General features: G+C 30.9%; 1 protein-coding gene across 1 annotated transcript in view; it reads right to left on the bottom strand.

Annotated features, from left to right (window-relative positions):
* LOC148225955 (kin of IRRE-like protein 1) overlaps positions 1-22,441 on the bottom strand; it is a 231,105-nt gene that overhangs the window by 41,849 nt on the left and 166,815 nt on the right. The window contains exons 11-14 of the mRNA XM_088203998.1: positions 12,733-12,922; positions 10,099-10,202; positions 9,889-10,030; positions 1,759-1,910 (exon numbers count right to left, since the gene is read on the bottom strand). Coding sequence (XP_088060124.1) covers positions 1,759-1,910; positions 9,889-10,030; positions 10,099-10,202; positions 12,733-12,922 — 588 coding nt within the window. The remainder of the gene's footprint in view (positions 1-1,758; positions 1,911-9,888; positions 10,031-10,098; positions 10,203-12,732; positions 12,923-22,441) is intronic.

Here is a 22,441-nt window from a genome sequence, read left to right as displayed (position 1 = left end):
CAAAAATGATAAACAAGAAAATAAAAATTGAATTAAATTTTACAAATATTTATTGTTGGAATCAAGAAGTTCACTGCATATTCTTTTTATTAAAAATAAATTCGCAAAGGAACAACGTATTGCTCATTAATAAGTATTTATCATTATTACACGTGTAAATAAAAAAAAAAATAAGGGTCATTCACCAGTTGTTACAACGACACACCGTCGTATTATAACATCTAGGCCTCACTTATTGCTAGTTTCCACTACCACAGCGCCTCACTAAAGGGCGGGCGCTAAATTTTTATTATTGTATGTATAAAAAACTGAAAATATATTAATTTCAACGTATATATAAATATAAAAAAATACAAAAGCACACTAAAATAGCATCGCAATATGTTGAGCAACGAACTGTCTGAAATCCAAAAATCACGCCTGAAGAAATATATTATATTAATATGATTGGAATAGATATCTAGGCATGAATAGAATCGTTGATGGTTGGATACATTTTTATTAGATCTCACATATTAAAATATAAAAAAATATGTCGAATATATATATTTATAGAATATTTTCTCACATGACCGAATCACCCTTCATTTAGGGTTTATAAATTTAAATTAAACAATAAATATGACTCATATCTCAAATCCTAACGTAGCAAATTTTAAGTGCTAAAATTTCAATTAATTTTAATGATGAAAATCCTCTCCGGCACCTCCGATCCGGAAAGGGATATGAAAGGACGTTACCGGGGAAAACTATTAGAGCTTTATTGATTCGATCTTTTATTACGTGGGACAGAGGGTTTTTATTACGGCGGCGCAAAATGGCGAAAATTCACTCATAAAGCCTATCTGTGTTTATCTACGGGTGTGAAAACAGCGCCGATGATTTTTTTTCTCCGGCGGAGAGGAATGTTGTTAAAAGTATACGACGACATAAAAAGTGTGTTATGGCAGGTGCTGGGAGCTAAAAGCTGTCGGTAAAAACTATCGAAGAAATATTTCGCAGTAACTCACTCACACGTAGTACCACTACCTGTAAGGTTGCGTGTCAAAGTCGGGTTTTCCTTTCGGTTATTTTACGCTTATCGGTTAGGTCGAATCTGCTTATGACCACAGAAGTTGCTATTAGTTCATTGAAAGCCTTTGAGAAAATTGAATGTAACTCCTTTTAATAATAAAATTGCGGGCTTGAAGCGTGTTTAGTAAGAGAACTTTATTTTATATATATATATATATATATAATATTTTTTTGCAATGATTAATTGAAGGTCAAAGTAACTAGCTTAAGTAATGATATAACTCTAAACTACACATTTCAACTATTATTATTAATAATAGTGCATTATAAAAAATATCAGATGTCGGTACCTCACTAACGCGAGGTACCGCAGCTGCTTTGAATCGCCCGGCTACAAATATTTTATAACGGTATTTAAATTGAGTAATAAGTTTCAGAATAATTAAATATATCTATGAGTGGTCGTGCGAAAGTAGTCGGCAAACTTTTCATTTCTCGCGACATTTAGAGATTCAAACTCGAAAAGTGTGTAGTAGCATAGCGAAATTATACACAGCCCTGGGCGCTTTTCATTTATACTTTAGATTGACTAAGTTTACACGGCGTCGAAAGTTGAAAGCTTTGTACAGCGGGAGAGATTCGAGCTTCGGAACTCAGGCGCATCCGGCTAGTTTTATATACCGTCTAGATCCTTGTAAAGAAACGCGACATTCTTTCACTGAAGTAAAAAAGAAAAGCGCCTACCTGTTCTTTTCTCGGCATCTCTCATTCTGACTCCGGCCAAAGTCACCGGAGAGCTTCGCCCCTTCGCGTTGGCCGCAAACACTTCCAGTCTAAATGTCACATCGGGCTCCAGCATCACGGTAAATATTGACTCTGTGCTGCTCAAGTTGTATCTGCGGAGAGAAGAAGAAAGATAAAAAATACACGTAATCGAGATTAAAAATAAACTCGAGCGGCGGTCAGTCTCAGGCGGGCCTTTCCGATCCCCGTTCAATTATTCATCAGAGGACTTAGATATAACATATTCAAATGGAATGGGATACATTTTAAATGCAATATAATTATATATTCATTTCAAAGCACGTTGAAACGTTGACATTTTAACAGATTAAGTTTTATTAATTTATCATAAAATAATAAAATAAAAAAATATTATAAATTACTTAAATGAGATAAAATCGAAAATGTTCCTCATTGTAGATATTGAACAGATCAAGGGTACAATATCACTCTAATAAAAAGTTAAACGTCTTTGCGAATTACTTAGAACTCAGTAGTAAAAGTTATATATAGTCTATAGTTCTACAAGTTATTTTGTTAATGTATTCCTGTCTATAAAAACACAGTAAAAACCTTAAGCTTTTAATAAATAGGTGCTGATATACAAATAAATAAGTTATTTAAAATTTTAAATGGGATTGGCAAATCTGGCGTACCTATATGCCTCTTTAATGGCAACGTTTATGCTAATATCTGATTAGGAAGTAAGAGGAGATCAACGATCCTTTTTTTCCCAAATCATTGATTAAGTGGATAGATGGTTTTAGGAAAATTCATCGACTGCAATTCACCGATTCTACAATTGATTCTCGATGATTTATTTATAAAAAAAATATATTACGTTAGCTAATCGTATTGTTACTTTTATGTCATTGACATACATATTATACATACATAAAAAAGTATGTCGTTTATACACCTATAAAAAAAAAACAACCATAATCTTATGGTAAAACCCCGATAAACTTAGAATTTTGTGAAGTATACAAAGTATAACCTAACTATTTTTTAATAAATCATACGTGTAGTTTTTCTTTAAGTTAAATTATTAATGGGTTTAATTTGGTTATTATGAAATTAAATTATTTTATTAATTCAATAAATATAGAAGAAATACAGAGCACGTTTCACATTATATTATATATTAGCTTAAATAGTACTAGTTTAAACTAAGTTAGGTAATTGTATGTTATGAAATCTTAGTTGAGCTAAGTTTATTTAATATTAATAAATTTACCATAGTCTATAAAACCTGGATCATAGTAAATTTTCTTATTTTAAATTAATAAGTCCAGATTAGTTTATTATATTTTTTGTAAATATAATTTTTAGTTGCTATAAAAAATACAGTCTAAATTAAGCATATTATTATTTTATTTTTAGTAAATAAATTGTAAATATATCCTTTTTTTAATTTAAAACATACATATAAAAAAAATGACACAGTATTTGATTATTTTATGTGTTAGTTTGGGTTTAGCTTATTTCGATATACTTTATTTGGGTTGTATATGTGAGCTTATTCAACAAAATTGCTCTTAGCTAGTGTAAAAAATAATACTTATACTTATTCTATATTTATTTAATAATAGAGAAATATGTATTATTTGAATAATATATATTTTTCTATTATAGTGTTTTTAAAAACACTAATATCCTTTTTGATTGCTTTTTTGTGTTAGCTCAGAATATATTAGCTTTAATTGGATTTTATTATGTCATAACAACAGGGTAGGTTATGCTTCAAAATATTTTATTTAAGTATTTTTTTTTGTTAATTTAACTTAATATAAGAGTTTTTTTAAATAACACTTACAAAGGATTCTATGTCAAAACGGGAGATTATGAATAGATTACAAGATATATATTCAGCCTATCACATCGAATATCGATGAAAACGTAAAATAAACTGTGGCGACCACACACAGATGACCACGTTTGAATGGGTCTTTGTCTTAAAACTTGCGTTAATTTACTGTGACTAAAATTATCATCCATTAATAAGGAAACAAGACAATAACGTAAATAATTGGGACCACACAGCCCTCGTTACGACTAAAAAAAATCGCATAAAATTTGCCACGCTATTAAATTGTCTATTGATGTAACTCCCAATGTGCTCAGCATTTCTAGCAACTCACTGAAAGCTTGATAAATTAAAATATGGCAATAATATTCAAACATGACTTTGTTTCATAACTTAATGTGTGGCGATCACCCATATATGATTACGTTTGAAAGAGTTTTTGTCTTAAAATTTGTGTTAATTTACTGTGACCAACATTATCATTCATTAACAAGGAGACAAGACAATAACGTAAAGAATTGGGACCACACAGCTCTCGTTACGACCAGAAAAACAATTGCAAACAATTGTAAATATTCTCCGTCATTGAGAGAATATTTATTTTTTGCGAAACGGTCACGGATTTAATAAATCACCGGATCCACAAGATTCCCGTTACATTGCAATACGACAATGGACAATTACTATCAATTGAATGCCACTTTTTAAAGGCGTACACTTATTTTGCCATTCTAAGAAGCGAATGCAACAATTGTTGCATAATTGTGATTTATTAGCAAGCTTTGCAGGCCTGGACTCCGATGAGGAGAAGGTAGTCACAAGCAGCCATTCGAAGACACTCGAAGAGATCAGCAGACGCCCGCCGTCCGCAAACAACATACTGTTATGGATGTTCACATCCCGAGAAGAACTATTCTATACGAACACTACAGTAGCAGAAAGAGAGCAACTTCCGCTGTACACTCGCTGCCATGCCTCGGAACTCCCACGGACAGCTACCTTACGCCAGCTTCTCCACCACCGCTCGGAGAAAATATCTCGCTATTTATCGTCTGTCGCAATTATAATATAACTAGATTCCACCAAGCTTCTCACTGGCTACGAAGTCACACACCCTAAGGTTCTCAAAGGTTAAAAAAATTAGGAGTAATAATCTTAGAAATTAATAATTAACTATTAGGGGTTAAATAAATAATCATAGATGTATGGTTATGGCATTATAAATAATGTCCAATTGATATAAAGGGCCAAGACCAAATAATATGTCATGTTTGATCGAATGTCAAAGTTATAGTTTTTTACTTTAAATGTAGATAAAATCACTCAGTGAAATAAAGACTATAACTATTATATAAAAGGCCCGAGTACAAATCCTTAATAGATCCTAGTATTTATTTACTTTTATATAAAATCAATTAATAATTGTTGTAAATCATATATTTCGATTATTTTATTGGGATCAGGTAATATAAAATATTATACTTATTGATGTTATTTCTTGGTCAAATAGATTTATTAAGATTAATTGCCGCTTTGATTTCATACACCGCAAAATATTTTGCGTTTGATGGTGTACTCAGCAAACATCAACAATGTTACCGCTTCCATTATCCGAAATTCCTCTATAAATGTCTTTCCATTAAGGCGTAGCCCACCACCATAAACGATTTCGGAATGAAGGATAGATTCGTCATTAACCCAAATATCCGATCAGGGCATTTCTTTGACAAATTGACGATGTGCAAAAGTAAATCATTTTAATCTCGGCCACGACTACATACGTTATTGGACAATTATTATAACAAATCTGTTTGAATATGTTTTCTATTTATTCACGATTTAATTAAAATTATCACTAATTAAATTATCACATGTACTAGAGAGTTAATGATTTTTTTATTATTGTTCCAAAATATTAAAACCAGACCGTCACTGCAGAATTACTTTAAAATTGTAAATTAACTATAGTTTACTTCTTAATCTGCTACCAGTGAAAAATTGGCACAGATGAAACATTACTTAATTGTAACAATAGCATTTTTAATTTGTTTAAGGCAAAAATCAAAAGCTTTGGCATCTAAGAATAACATTGATAAAAAATATGTATTACTTAAAGAGATTAAGATATAATAAATCATAAAAAATTGTACGGTTTTAAGTGAGTCTAAATATTATTTTGCTGACATTCAAATTTAGCAAATAGACGAGACTCAAAGGGAATAGAGCGGCATAATAAAAGTGAAGAAAGAATTATGGTTCGAGAATAACGAACGTGTGTGCAAAAATTGAAAAGTGTCAAAGGCATAAGGCGCATATTGTTTTCTACGCCGTTTCTCCATCTGATATTTTTCCATCTGGCAAAACTTTATTGCAACGATCTCAGAGAGTAGGGGAATTGTGAGCGAACCGACTCTTAATAATAAAACCCTTTGTATCGCTCGTGTAAATATTCAATCAGGCATTTATTTCATTTTTGTATGCATTGATGAAACTCCACAAATGTTTTCATTATAAAATATTTTACAAATTATTCATAACGTTAATAACATTCTTTTTTTCACACGTTCATGTAACAAAATTCTGAAGTTAATTTAAGAATTCAAGCTTTCATTATCATATTTAATATAAAAAAATAGATCGTCGGTGTATTATACAAATATTTAAATGTGTGTGATTCGATTAGTAAAAGTTCAATTGATGTGCTTCAAATTATTTATCTAGAAATAAATTGTCTTAGACATTAAAACTACATACACTAACACATTGTGTGGTTTTCTCCATCGAGCTAAACCACCATCGATTCGTCTTATTTAATTAAATGCTCTGAAAATTAGTGCTAGCTATTACTAAACAAACACACTCACGACTCCAGATTTTAACGTCTCAGACACACAGAATATTTTGCTCTTGAATTATCCAACGCCGCAAATAAACTGCGTGAAATCTCTAATACACGCTTGCATGGCCTTCGTCTGTGGATTGGGATTAGAGCACTGCTCTATATTTTACCCGAAGACCGCAGGCGATGCCTTATACCCTCAGGCTACAAATTAACTTCGAAATTCCACCTTGCAGGTATAGTTTATGGAGTAAGCCTGTGACAAATGGACACTCAATTCATGTTTGAATAAAATAACTATGTGTCAATGAAGAAAAGTATATAATTTGATACATTACTAAAGAGCTAAATAGAGAACTACCTGACTTTCTTAAGGTACTCTGCTTAATTAGGATTTACATTAAAATGGTATCATTTGGCGCCAAGCCAAGCTTATAAATTTTACATCATCGTTCACACTATGACAGTCAATCAAACCAGGATTTTTTCTGAATTAGATAAAGATTGATATGGTTCCTTTTGTGAACGTTGTCTTACTTATTTGATTGGAGGAGTTTACTTGTGCCACTGTTGTTCTGATTCGGAATAAGCTTAGAAATATTTAGACGAAGTGTATTGGGTCTTCTATATTTGCAAATACATCCCAGAGGAATTCACACTTTACACAGTCAAATGCTTCTGTATAGTCTACGAAGCAAAACTGCAGAACGCTAGGGAGAAACACTACTAAGGAGGTAGATCCCGCTCATCTGGCCATCAAAATCTGGATGCCGCCTATTAGGTTGGACTTGTAGGGTCCAACTACTAGTAACGGCAGTGGTCATTCATCAATTATGAAACTAGACAAGAGTGCGAAGGATGGGAATACACAAAAGCCCTCGTTACGATTAGAAAAAGGGTTTCACATAAATAACACGTAAAGATTCTCCAATGCATTGACAGAATATTTCTTTGTTCGAAACGGTCAAAAGAAACAGTATATCACCGAAAGATAGAAAGCACTGTAATGCCACAATATTCGCGTTGCACAATTCAGAGATGTCCATTAAGCAAATGTCACTTTCTAAAGGCGTATACATATTTTGTTGTTCTAAGAAGCGAATGCAACGATTGGCTGGATCATCGCTGCAAGCTTTGCAGCCCTAGATACTAAGGTTTGTCTTCTATGATGAGAGGGCAGACACTCAAAGACATTAGCAGACACTGCCAGCCCACGGACAACATATAGTATATGGCGCTCACATCCTGAAACTATACGAGCACCGCAACAGAGAGGGATCAATCTCCACTATACTGCGCTACCACACTAATCAGAACTATAATGATTTTCCACTGACATCATCCCTCCGCAAGCTTTTCCACTACCACGATCTAGATAACCGAGCGTTTTCACTGCGACAGTGACAGCATGATTATATTGCTTTTAACGTGAATATTAAACAAAGACGCTTCCTTTAATTTGGCTAGAAAAATGCATGTCATTAAATAAAAAATAGTATGATTTTTTATGAGATCGAAAGATCTCATAAAAATTCATAATCACTGACTAGCAGACTTTATCTCTGCCTTGAAAAAAGTTCAAATGACGTTTCTGCATTTGATACTTTAAACACGCGTGATTATTGGCTGCTGACTGATTTACAGTACTGTCAATATTGTAAGCTCGAATTGGATTACTCTGTATAATGGACAATTTACTTTTGCAAAAATTATATTGAACTAGTACAATTAACTCTAACACAAGCAATAAAAAAATAACCAAGGGAGAAGTTATAAAAAAAGAAGTTATAGAAAAGACAAAGAAAACGTTACGATATGAACTATTCCCATATTGTAAATTATTTGGAATTTAACCTAAATGGCGTTATTTTGTATGTGTCACTGTGTGTGCCCCATTGTCGTCGTCGTTCAACGACGGACAATATTATTATTATTATTTTTTATTTTCAAGGCGCATTGGCGTTAAGCTGTTAGGTTCTGTTCTTACATAGTATATATACATATGTTTATTTAAACTATGCAATACTTAGGTATGTGTCCATTTGTCACAAGCTTACCCTTTCATACACCATGTATTATGAATTCACCTTAAAGGACGCCGCAAACAAGGTCACCAAGCTGCTTAACTTGTATCTCAAACCACAGAGTCTTACGGAAGCCCGACTTCCAATAAGGCTCCGCAGCCTGCTGTGGTTAACTTAACCAAATTGCACACGTTCATCTCCGAACATGGCACGTACCAATTTGCCTGATGGAGTTTGCTCAATAAGCAAAGTTGCTCCATCAAAATTTTGTCGTTGGAACGATGGGGTTGTTCGCCAGTGATTGTTATCGGCGAGAGTCGACTCTTATCGACTCGACTATTTAGTTGATGGGTTAACCTGAAACTCTTGATTGACTTGTTACAGATATACCAAGAAATTAGAATCTAAAATATTATAAAAATAATACAGATAAATTTTAACTAGAAAAACAAGTTGACTAATATTTGATTAAATATATTTAATCGGTAACATATATATTTAATTAAATATATATGTTACCGATTTCCAGACTTTTAGTCTGGTGATTTTAATAATTCATTATGTCTGATTGACTTACGTTTGGTACACATTTACCCCGTTGTAACTCATTGGGCTAACACCTGTCAGATACAACGGAAAATTAAAAAAAAATAATACCAAATATTAATTTTATGTTTTATATATTAAAGAATTGATCCGTCGTATCAAATTGCGCCTCGAATTTATCTTGGTTGCAAAATTGCGGTGGAGCGAACTCATTGCATTTATCAACTTTATTGTAAGCAGTTATCTGTATATTAAGTGTTATTTTTCAAACAAGACGACGCTGTTTTTTGTATTAAAGGGTACAACCTATTATTGCTATAATTAAAATGTTATCTATTTCTTCAGGATATCTTTCTTTAACTGTCATATGCACGACGGCAGACAATAGACTGAAATATCATTTCTACCTCAAAAGAATTTTTTCTTTATATAAATAAAAATAAATCTCATTTGACTCCCCATGGACGAGTTTTTTTCAGATTAACTTTGTGCCTACTTAAGTATATGATACGATACACTTTTTGCGTATACCATTATATTATAAATCCTTTTATGTTAACAATGCGATTCAATTATACTTTTCTTATTATTATTGTGTTTTATAATCAGCAGTTTCACTGTATACCAAGCTATTTTTCTCTAAGTTAATTTTTAATAATCGTAAAAAATTTTTAGTGTCAAGAAAATTTGCAACGATAACATAATATTTACATAGTTTTATAAACTATATTCACAGCACGATTATAAGAGTTAAAAGTTTAACTAGACACATAACAATGCAATTTTATAACGGTGCAAATAATTACGCTATCTGGTACAAATGTTTTGGATGAAAGCTTAAAGTTTTATGAAATCTTATCAGAAGTTACACCAACCTCGGTTCTTCTTCGGCGTCACTGTAAACTTCTAGTAAAAAGTGCTGCGGAAGACCGCCGTCAAAGCCTGCTTCACAACTCACTTCTGCCGCACCGCTAGTCAAATTACTGAGGGTGCAGTTTCCCACAGGTTGAGGTTTGCCTGTTAAAAGTAATTTTAATAAATAACATTTAATTGGAAATAATTGTAAAATAAAAAAAATAACAAACCAGCTGCCACCATTTGAAATACACAAGGTATAGATTGATGTCCAATGTCGTTTAACGCAGTGCAAGATAAAGTGCCATAGTCTAGGTCTGCTATTGGAGTATATCTAAAAAATAAAAATAAATATTAATTCACAAGCTGTTTGAATAAAAGCAATATATATATATATATATATATATATATATATATATATATATATATATATATATATTAAATTAGTCGCGTTGCCGAAGGTCTGCACCCTCGAATAAAATTATTTATAAGCCGTGTCCTCGGTGGCGGCAATTATTAATGTTTTACTTTTTCTTTGTTATTTTGTAATATATAACACAATTTATGTTTATTAAAATATAAAAAGATCAATGGAGGTAACAAAATATAAAACTGCAACACTAAGCTTTTTAAATCAGTTGCGCCTTGGAATATATACCACTAAAAATTTTGTAAGTTGCTATTCAAGGAACACAGTTCTCGCTTATTCTTCTCTATCTGGTAGCATCCAGCACCTAATTACTTATGCGAGCTGGAACAGATTACGTAAATAGAATTTTAAATTAATTTTCACGAAATTCTTACAATCTATGCTTGCATAAACTAGCATATATCCTTTCGAATAGAATTGCTAAATGCCAAGTATCATATCAGATGGGATTAGATTTAGAAAAACCCTCAATTTTAGACTCTATAAATATAGGTTTTGGGGAACCTTCTTTAACACAGCAATATCTTGTCTTGCACTTTTGGCTTCTACAATTTCATGGTGCCTTAAAACTTTTTCATTTGACAGTGAAAGTCAATTAATCGATAGATTAAAAGCAAGTCTATTATTTGATCTTAAAATTATACCTAGGATTATGCTAAGGATTGATGAACTAATTATTATTGATAAAATAATGCATCTAGTGTGTAAAGAGGTTATTGATTGATTCTGTACAAAAGAAAGTTAATTATGTAGCGACTCCTATGCGTCAGACCCAAATGATCCTGGTGTTTTTTGGTGTTCCTATTTTTTTGATTATTTATGATGGTTTAATTAAAGTTGTAGTTAGGCTGGATTTGAGGTAATGGTGTTTGGGTTATAATGTAAGTGAGGTCAGTTTCGATCCCGGACTACCTATTTACTCCAAAAACATCTTTGCTAAACGGACTCCTTCGAGCTTAGACTTACGCCTCGCTTCCTGTACGAGCAATCATCTCCAGGTCACGCGCTTAACGCACACGTCACAAGCACCGACGCCTTCCAGAAGGAGATATTCATAAGGGTTAATATGTACAGTTCGCTGTAAAAACATTGCAACCAGAAACATCAAAGCTACTATCCACGACTGAACGATTCAATTGTTTGTTTAATATTTTTTTGTAGATTTTCATAAATATTATATATGCCTTATTATAAATATAATTTTTATTTTTCAAATGTAATTAATTGTATTTTAAATAGGTCTATTTTATATATAATTTTTTTTGTAAATATATTTTCTATGAATGCAAATTTATATCTATTGTATGTATGTAATTTGTATTACTAAAATTTTTGAAATGTTTTTAATTGTATTTTTTAAATAATGTATCATACGTGTAATATTATTATCAACCGAAGTATGCCGATATGCTGCAGTTTTCTGATAAAAACCGTTATTGCAGCGCAAGCAAAAACAAAAACAACACATTATTTTATTATTTTCGTGCGACGTATACGACTTTTTTCTTGTGACTCGGCTCGGTATGTGTGTAAAAATTGGAAGTTGTGGAGTGCACTGCTTTAAAAGGTTTGCTGCCATTGCGGCTTATTAAGGCCAATATTAAGTAAGAGCGCTCTTATAATAAACAAATAAAATTTAATTTATAAACAATTAATAAGGCCTAGTTTAATATCTGTAACACTACTTTTTCTAAATTTAATAAAAAATGTATTTATATTATTTTTAAATTTGAATACTTATTAAAATAACAATACTAAGAATTTAAGAACAGTGTCATTTTCATAATAGAAAAGATTATAAAAATATTTCTCGAAACCACACTAACCCATTAACTTCGTGTATCAGTGATTACGATAAAAATAACAATATATTTAAATACAAGCACAAAATGCTATAGCATATATTGCTTTAGAAGCTCAAGACAAAATATTAATGGTTTCAGATCTTTAATGAAATATAATTAATTTATTGTTTTTTTTTTGTCTTAATTTGCAAATCTTTTTAAATTTTTTTTCCTAAATTCAAAAATTGTAGCTTCTAACAAATTGTATAGTATTTATAATTAAGTTGTAAAATTATTTATAATATTAAAATAAACATTTAAAAAAAATACGATTCATGATATTTTTTTTCCTTTGTCGTATTAATTTAATTTAAGTGAATAAATATATTTTTTACCGCAAGCATTTCGAGAATTTGGAAGATTTTGCATAACCAGGATATTATATAAGTTCTCTATTTGAGGATGCCACTTAATTAGCAGCGCCTTCGTTCATGGATATTGTTCAAAGTACCACTTCTAAGAAAGGGTGTACAAATTTGAGAACTCTCGAGTAAGCGTTACTCTTCGGGTAGTATTGATCCAAAAACTCATAGTTAATGAACACATTTTGGTTTAGCTAGTATTATTAAATAAATAGATTGAAAATTTACCTCAAAGTACTGACGCTGCCGTTGGACATGTACCGATCGGCACCGACGTCCAAAGTCTCTCCAGAATTGTTGAACTTCCACTTGAAAGCTCTTGCCGGAGGATCTGCGTCTATTTCGCATGGAACAAGTAGTCTTTCGCCTCTAGCAGCGCCTACAGCTACTGTGCCAGGTTTTCTGCATACAGGTGCGTCTGAAAATTGAATTTATATTGTAGAAAAGCAGCTAAGAGAATTTGTTATTTTATACGTTCAAACGTCGTAGTTGTTAGGCGAGATTGAATAATACAGTATTTTTTATATTTTATAACAGATGAAATTAAATATTTTTTTAAACATTTTATGTTAAGAATAAATGAATGTAATTTTTTAATTTTTTTATTATTAAGTAGATGCTTATTATTTGACTATCACAGAATATATATAGTGACATTTTCTAGATCAAGCATAAGGAATAGTTTTTCGTCTTGGAAGTCGTTACGCTTTTCTTCCCACATAAGTCACTGGTAATTCGCTAGAATCCCGTAGTTGACGTATTTATATGTGTATAGTATTTTTTGCGCCACGTAGATGTTTACACGTAATATATCCTAGGGGGCGCGCGTGTTTTACGAGCGCAAGGTATAAAGCCTCCGTAATAGCTATTATATATCGTAATAATCTGACGCCAGATATAATTTTTCTCTTATTGCCCCTTAAATCGCCGGAGAATACCGGAATAATGCCTCAAAAGCAAGTAATCCCCGCCTCTTGATATTTGCATTCCACTTTAATCCGAGCCCATAAACAACATCGCCAGGGCGTTAATATTAATAATAATTTGCACACATACCCAAATGGCTTGGCTTGGAAATTTTTTCAAGGATTATCACTAATTGCTCGGGCAATTTTAGAATCCTAAACGGAATGTTGTATATTTGTTTAAAATAAAAATAACACTGCGAGTGGGGTTGTAACTGTTTTTTTTTATTAAATATGCCGTGGATTATGCGGAAAAATATGTTGAAATTAAAAACGCTTATTATCAAATTGTATTTAAGCACAGCGTAAAAATTTAATATGTTTTTTTAATAAACTGTCATTTTCATTCTTATTTTACGAACATAAAAATTGTCATGGCATGAGAATATACTAAGAGATTTTTATAAATTTTATTTAACAATAAATATATAATATTAACACTGGCCAATATTATAGTGAGCAGCAATAAGCGCTCGGTTATCTAGCGTCAAAAATCCACGTCAAAAGCAATAAATTGTATCTTCGCTGTCGCAGTAGGACCGCTCCGTAATCTGTCGCTCACATTACGAATTTTATAATAACATTAGGAATTAAATCAAGAACACATAAACCGAATTTCGGCAAATAAATGTGCGCAAAAAATATCCCTTCTCAAAAATCAAAAATCCACGTCAAAAGCAATAAAATCGTGTCTTTGCCGTCGCAGTGGGAACGCACCATTATCACACTACGAATTTTATAATATTACGAGGTTTATGAGGAGCATATAAACCAAATTTTGACCAATAGAAAAGCGCAAAAAAAAATTATTCGTTCTCAGAAGTCAAAAATCCACGTCAAAAGCAAAAAAACCGTGCCTTCGGTGTCACAGTAGGGCCACTTCGTAATCTGTCGTTCACCTTACGAATTTTATAATAATATTAGAAATTAAATCAGGAACATATAAATCGAATTTTGTCAAATAAAAGCGCGCAAAAAAATACCCGTCCTCATAAGTAAAAAATCCATGTCAAATGCAATAAAATAGTGCCTTCTCCGTCGCAGTGGAAACGCACCATTATCTGTCGCTTACACTATGAATTTTATAATAATATTACGAATTAAATGAAGAGCATATAAACCAAATTTTGCCTAATAAAAGAGCGCAAATAATAATTATCCCTTCTCAGAAGTCAAAAATCCACGTCAAAAGCGATAAAGCCGTGCCTTCACCGTCGCAGTAGGACCACCCCGTAATCTGTCGTTCATCTTACGAATTTTATAATAATATTAAAAAGTAAATCAGGAACATATAAACCAAATTTTATCAAATAAAAGCGCGCAAAAAATATCCCTTTTTATAAGTCAAAAATCCACGTCAAAAGCAATAAAATCGTGCATTCGCCGTCGCAGTACGACCGCTTCGTAATCTGTCGTTCATCTTACGAATTTTAAAATATTATTAAAAATTAAATCAGGATCATATAAACCCAATTTTGTCAAATAGGAGAGCGCAAAAAAAATTATCCTTCTCAGAAGTCAAAAATCCACGCCAAAAGCAATAAAATCATGCCGTCGCCATTGCAGTAGGAACGCTCGTTACCGAGCGTTCCCACTGCAACGGCGCCGACACGATTTTATTGCTTTTGACGTGAATTTTTGACTTCTGAGAAGTGATAATTGTTTTTGCGCCCTCCAATTGACCAAAATTTGATTTAAATATACTTTAAGCAATCATTTTATATTGGAAGGATAGCTATCATATTTTTAAAACAGCAAAATTTATTATGCAGCATTTAAGCATTCAGTTATTATCGTATTTATGTATTCTATATTGTTTATATGAACATTTATAGCTAAAGTTTTATTAATGTTACTCTTAACACGAGTAGAATTATATATTGCGATATTCTAAAATAAATATTTAATGTGCAATAATTGAAATAAGAAAATATAATTAAATAATAAACAAACATATTTTTAATTTTCTAGGCACTCCTTTCTAAAAATCGTAACTGACAAAAAAATAATGGGTAATATATGAATAAATTTCATTGCAACATTGAATGTGTGCTCTGGTCTTTGGTATAAAAATTAATCCGATAAATTTCTAAATTTATTGTTCCAAAAAAAAAGATTTGTGGTACGTATTTTCAAACCTATTTTTTTTTGGCAATATAGTAAATGAACGAAAATAAAGAAATAAATTGACAGTGGTTTATTTGCTTCCTATGAAATTTTATAGTCAATTGTGAAAGTAAAAAGAGAACATACTACATACTACTGCAAAATCTTTGTACCTAAAAATATAATACATATCTATAACCTATATTTAATGTTATCTAAAAATGGAATACACACATATATATATATATATATATATATATATATATATATATATATATATACTATTAATGCATAGTCCTAAAATACAGCGGCTTTGATGTACCGTCGAAAATGTAACATTTGCTTAGTTTATTTGTTTTTTATATACATTAAAAAAGCATTGTCGATCACGCATTTCTACAATTAAGAGATAATAACAAACCGTCTTTGACACAAACTGACTTTTGTAGTAAAAAGTGTATATTTAACTATAAGCTTCCAAACTTTATACTAAGCAAAATATATGTCGAGCTGGCAAAATGTACAGTTTTGTCTCTATTTTAATCCTGAATTATTATTCAATAACTTTTGATTTTAAAGCAAAACCATTTTTTATATATACATCAGTTTATTCTATTTTTGTGGCAGTATAAGCTTAACATATATATATACAAGTACTTTATTAAAATAAAATAATATAGAAAAATACACATACTATCAAAAAAATAGTTGGAAATGTTAACTAAAAATTACTATATTAATTACTTAACCGCAAGCACTATAGTTAATTATTATTACTATTATTATTTAAATGCAATTCAAAGCGAATGGTGCATTAGTCCCGTGAGGCATTTTCGCATAATGCAAGTGTCAAATGCACGCGAAAATAGTTTTGTGAGCAAAAACAAGCGTTTTCATAGAGAAAATAATTCGTTTCACCACACATACAAACAAACACAAAAATACAATTGAGAGGTAGAGTTTCGTATCAAATCCTTCTTAAATTAGGTTAAAGGGTAAAGATTCTACTTTGTCCGGGGTGGAAATTAATTTAATTCTCCAAAAGAGCGAACACGAAGCCGAGAGAAAAACAACGAAACTGGTGGGAAATTAATCAAAACTAATAACTCGGTTGCGATTTTTTTTCTTCGCTGTTTTGTTTTTTAAATATTGTGTTTTTTTTCGTTCGTTTCCGCAAAATTATTCGTTTCGTCCGTAATTATTTCGAATCGAAATTAAGAATGCTTTGGAACGAGTTCAAGCATGATTACACTGAGCTCGAGAATTTTGCGTAATAAATTCCCGGAATAAAATCTATAAGAAAAGGCTTTATAATAATTTGAAATATATAAATAAAGCAAATAATTTTGATTCTATAAAATAAAATTTATATTCAGTATAAAAGCAATGTTTAATTTAGTTTATGTTGCTTTATAAACTTCCCAGAATAACTCCGCCTGAATTTTTTTACCTTATAGATATTTTATAAAATAATAATATAGTTTTTATTTTCAAGTCAGAAATTATTTTGCTTGAAAAATGCAGGTGTTTTATATTTAAATAAATGTAAAAGTCAACGACAATGACTTCATTCCAAACAAAGCTGTATAAAATATATTTACTTTTCAATTATGTGGCAGAAAACAACTTTATAAATTGGATATGGGACTGTCGCTTCATAATAGTTACTGGTTTATTATTTAGTTTAATAACTACAGACTTTGACAGAAATATGTCCACTGGAGCAGTGTTATTTGACATTGACATGATATAAGAACTAATTTACTTATTTTTACAGTAAGTTAACCTAGTTGTTATTGTCTATCAATCTGTCAAATACACAAAGGTATATTTTAGAATCCTTACTGCTCACGATATTTAAGTGAATTTCTAACTAAACTAGATAGATAATATATCAGTGGTATATTTGCTACGACACAAACAGTTTATGACCCTATAAAAATCCCCATAGAGCAGAATATAGACCATAAAATAAATTTTAAATTATTTAAACATGTTTCAGGAAATAGGAAGCCCTTTTAAAAAATAAATAAATAAAGCTTTCACTGGCAAAAATATAGTTTTATGCAACAATTAAGATCGTTAAGTACAATTTGTATATGTTGGTTATACGTTCAGTTTTTCGTATGTTTCATGTTTGTAGGCTTCAGACGTTCCCGAAATGGGTTTCAATTTGAATTTCAGACGTTGAGCTGGATCAGAAGTTGCGAAGAGAGAAGCGGTGGCTTCTGCAACCTTTGATGGGCTGATTGATTGAAGTTCGTATGAACTTAGATGTAATGCAGGTACATCAGTAATACCCGATTAAAGTCGTCGATCGTGTCGGCTTAGGTCAAAAACAAAGGTTGAACACTTCGTTGGTGCATAGCCGACTATGCGAAATATCCAAGATATTGAAGCTATGGGCTAGTAATTGTCTAGTAGGTAAGGGCCCGTGTATGACCATAGGAAGCGGGACGAAACATTTGGGCTTTCTTTAGCCCTTGATCTCTGAAGTTAATGTTCAAGTATGTGCGTCAGTAGAAGTGTGAAAGATTGGCTCAGAATACCGTTGGCTTTACTGTGTTCTTGTATTTATAATAATGGCCCTCTCTATATGAGATTTTGTTTTGCGCCTCTTTCGGTGGGACGGCCAATTACAAAAAAATGACCGCTGGGTAGATTTTTTTAACAAGGTTAAATTTCAATCCTGAATGCACATATTATCATTTTTCAAGACATTTTAATACTTCTTAAGATAACTGATTAAATAGTGCTTAATATAAATATGCAAAAAGGTTCTCTCATGTCGGTGTTCCATTTTAAAGAATTATCGTTTACATTTAAAACCCATCTTTTTACGTGTCAAAACTGACTTACATAAATATTCAAGATTTAATAGAAAATATAAACCGCTTGTATTTAATAGTAATATTTTTTTGCTTGTTCCAATTGTTAAATAAAAAGGTGGTTCAACTAAATAATCTGAAGGAAACATTGATAGAAATGGTATTGTTGCCTAAATGAATTAAATATTTTACACTTGGATAACTGCTTGTATTAAAGCTAGACAAAAGTAAAGAAGTTAAATAATCCACGACGAATAAAGTGTTCATTTAATACATTTAACAAAAGTTGTAAGCTTTAACCTCTAAAGCAATATGAGTATTGATATTTTTTCTTATACTTAATTTCAAGGTTATTTATATATATTTTTTTTAGTTAGAAGTAACTATGTTTTTTATTTTACACTATTGTATTTTGAATGCTTTTTATGGCGTTATGTTATGTTGACATTTAGTTTATAGTGTTACTGGTGTTACCCCACACCGAGCAAGCATATCTTGTATTAAACATATTTTTATTATTATTTAAAATTGTATTATTTGTGGTTACTGCTATTATTTTAAATATAAACCTAAAGGCTCAGATGACAACAAGCATTAAATCAAGACTTTAAATCCAAGTATTTATCGGGTTTCCAAAATTGACGGATCTATGTAGTTTTTTATATAAAATAATTATATAAAATAATTAAAAAAAATAATTTAATTAAATAATTTAATTAAAAAATCAGAATATGGTTTTACAAAGTCGTTTGGTATTTATTACAAAATATTGATATTCTGAGCCAACTGATTGTCTCTGTATCGAAATTTAATACACCCGGACAATTTTTCATTAGCCGGTGAAAATAATAATAAAAAAAACTTTTCCCGGGATGTTTTTACATTACGAATCGGATTCCTCAGATTCCGTCGTCTTATTATTATTTTCCATTATGTTTTTTTTTTGCTCCCGCCCCGATGAGAAGAGGAGCAAGTAAGCGGCGAGCACCCATCGCTTTTCGTTTTCCCATCTCCGCGGGGAAGTTTGGGAAATCGCGAAAATATATTTTTCAATTAAGCCTAAGGGGGGGTCGCGTATTATTTTCTGGTTTTATTTTTTCCTTATATATTATTCTCGTGCCGCAGTATCATTAGCGGCGGCTGGCCTACATCCCATTGTTTGCAGCGAGCGGTCATTAGTGAAATAAAAATGTTTTAAATAGAAATTTCAAAGCTTTTGTTTTACACGGTTTCGATTCAGATTCAAAGCTTCATCTCTTTCCCCTCTCTCTTGGGATGAGGTTAGGGGAGCGAATGCAACAATGGACGAGACCAACAAACGGATATTTCTATGCGTGGTGTGATGTAATAAGTAGGATAACTAATTTAAATGGTGTGTATTATATAATGTATGTAAATAGGATGTTTAAGATTTAATATTGTGAATATAATATATAAAAGCTGTTTGCAATAAAATTTATACCATTAGAAGTCAGTAATGATTGCATAAATTGAAAATAAATATAAATATATGCGGTAGATAATAATTAAAATTGCAAGCTAAGGTAATGTCATTTAAATTTGAACAACTTAAGAAACCCTAAATCGACAGATTGGATTCCTTACTAATTAAATATCGTTAATTAGCAAACATCTTTTATTATCATTTAAAAAAACCGCAAAAATTTATCTCATAGAAAAGCTTACTAATGATTTATATTGGGTTAAAAAAATTTCTCTCGCATTCCATAATAAATAATATCTTAATTTATAAGCAATCAGACCCACTTTAACATATGCTTGCTCGGTGTGGAGTAACACCAGCAATGCTATTTTTCTTAATTGCAAGTCATTTGAAATAAAATTATATTTTATTTATAATACATATTTTAAACTTATTAAAAAAAAATCTTATGAATAGCCTACAATTACAATAAGGAAAGAACATTGTCATTTTGATACCAAAAATAGTACAAAATAATTTTGCGTAACCACGCTAGAAACAACCTTGTGTATTATTTAAATATGAACACATAATGCTCTAGAAACTGAAGAGCATATTTTAATGGTTTTAGATCTTCATCTGAATATACTTGAACTAGCACTTAATCTTTGGAATTTTATTTACATTTAAATGGTATACGGTTTTACATTTTACCTTTTAATTTTAACTAACGTTTTATTTTGTTGTTATTCTTTAAATAATTGTAAAAATATTACTGACAAAATTAACTATTAAAAATTAGACAAGGCCAAAGTCTCCTTCAGAAATGGGACCTAGAATATAAGTAAAACTTTCTAGAAAAGCGTTCTATTACTTGTGAAGGAAAATCTTACAAGATTTTTTATGAAAAAATAAAAATATTCTAGAATAATTGTTGTAGCAGACGATTCAAAATCTCAAGCAATTTTGTTGAAACTGTTTTCAACATGGCCACGCCTAATCGCTTAAAAAATATTTATTCTGTTCTCTGGCCGCTCGACGCGGAGACAAATTCCATAACACGAAACTTCAATTAAAATTTTCCGAAAGAGAAGTTTTTCCCGCGGAGTTATTTCTCGTATTTCCATATAATTGCTATCAGTTCGATGAAATGCAAATAATGCGCCGTTCCGAAAGGGGCCGAAGGCTGTGTGTTTTCTATATTAAGCGTTACTGCTGCTGCTTCTTCTTCTTCTTCATCTTCTTTCCCTTCTTATTCCCCTTCCGCCAGAGAAGGCCAGCTCGGGCCGTCTATAAATTGAAAATTAAATTTTCTCTCGTTTTTGATTTTTGAGAACGCCATTTCTCACCCGTCCCGACCCGGGCAGTATAAAAAATTGAACTTCATTAAAACTTGCGCCTCCGGCTCGCTCTCTCGCGAATCCCGCCCATTATAAAGGACATTGAAACGATATAATTTTTCTTGTTTATGAAATCACTTTCATCGCGACGGAAATGTATTGAGACTCAAAAGTATCATATAACACACAAAAAATATGCAAAATGCCGAATTTATAAAATAAATATTTGACGACTTCGCGATGTTACAATTAGGAATTTCAATAATACCGAGATTCTTAATACCGGTATTACCGTACAAGCAATACTGTAATACCGGTATTGCCTGTTTTCCGGTATTGACATTTGATTGCTCAATAAAGCAAAAAAAAATTATATATATTCAAAGTTAAACTATATTGTTAAATGTTAATACATACTTGCAAATTTTGCAAAAAAGTGTAAGAGATGTAGTAACTATTGTCGTTTTCGTGTTTTTTTTTTGAAATATAATAAACAAGCAGATTAAATTTCAACTTACGTTGCCAACATTTATCTGTTTATTTATAATTCATATTTTAAATATTAATAATTTTTTGAATAATATTACTCATATTCAGGTACTTCTAAAAATACTTTATACGCCGATCCTTTTTTGTATTGTCTACGTGTAGTACGACTGTGTACCAAAACCAGTTTGTTCTATTTATTTTTTTACTTTTAATAATTTACTACATTATTTTTACAAATACAGACGCACAAATCTTAATTTTTTTGAAGCAATAAGTTTATAAAATCATCGTATTTAAGATATTCTGAATGCCTTTTAAATTTTTATACCAGAGGGCAGAGTACTTCTCGCTAATTTATTCCAAATATATACTATATACCTGTATTAGGTATTCTTTTTTGTCAATTACGATTTTCAGAAAGAACCTTATCAGAGAAGAGTGTGATGAAAATTGTAAATTTGTTTGCTTAAAATGCGATATTTCTTTCCAAAAAAAAATTGTTGTGATTAAGATTCGATTTATTTATAGCACATTAAATATATTACTTAGAATATTTTTGAATAATACGTACTTATAAATGTTTATGTAAATATTATGGAATACGTAGATACGTAAAAACGTAAATACTGCTTAATAAATTGATTTATTGATTGATATCCTATGCCGATAACACTACTTAGATATATCCCTTGTAATGATAATTAATTTATTCGGGGCTTCTGCCCTTAAGCAATAAGAAAATCATCGTTTTGGTAGTTCTAAATTATGAAAACATCGTTTTCAGCA

This window comes from Plectrocnemia conspersa, unplaced genomic scaffold (assembly GCF_051122295.1).
Source record: "Plectrocnemia conspersa isolate PC_06_02 unplaced genomic scaffold, ASM5112229v1 ptg000014l, whole genome shotgun sequence".
Classification (NCBI taxonomy): Eukaryota; Metazoa; Arthropoda; class Insecta; order Trichoptera; family Polycentropodidae; genus Plectrocnemia; species Plectrocnemia conspersa.
Note: the sequence above shows the minus strand (reverse complement) of the source record. Positions and strands in the feature narration are given on the sequence as shown.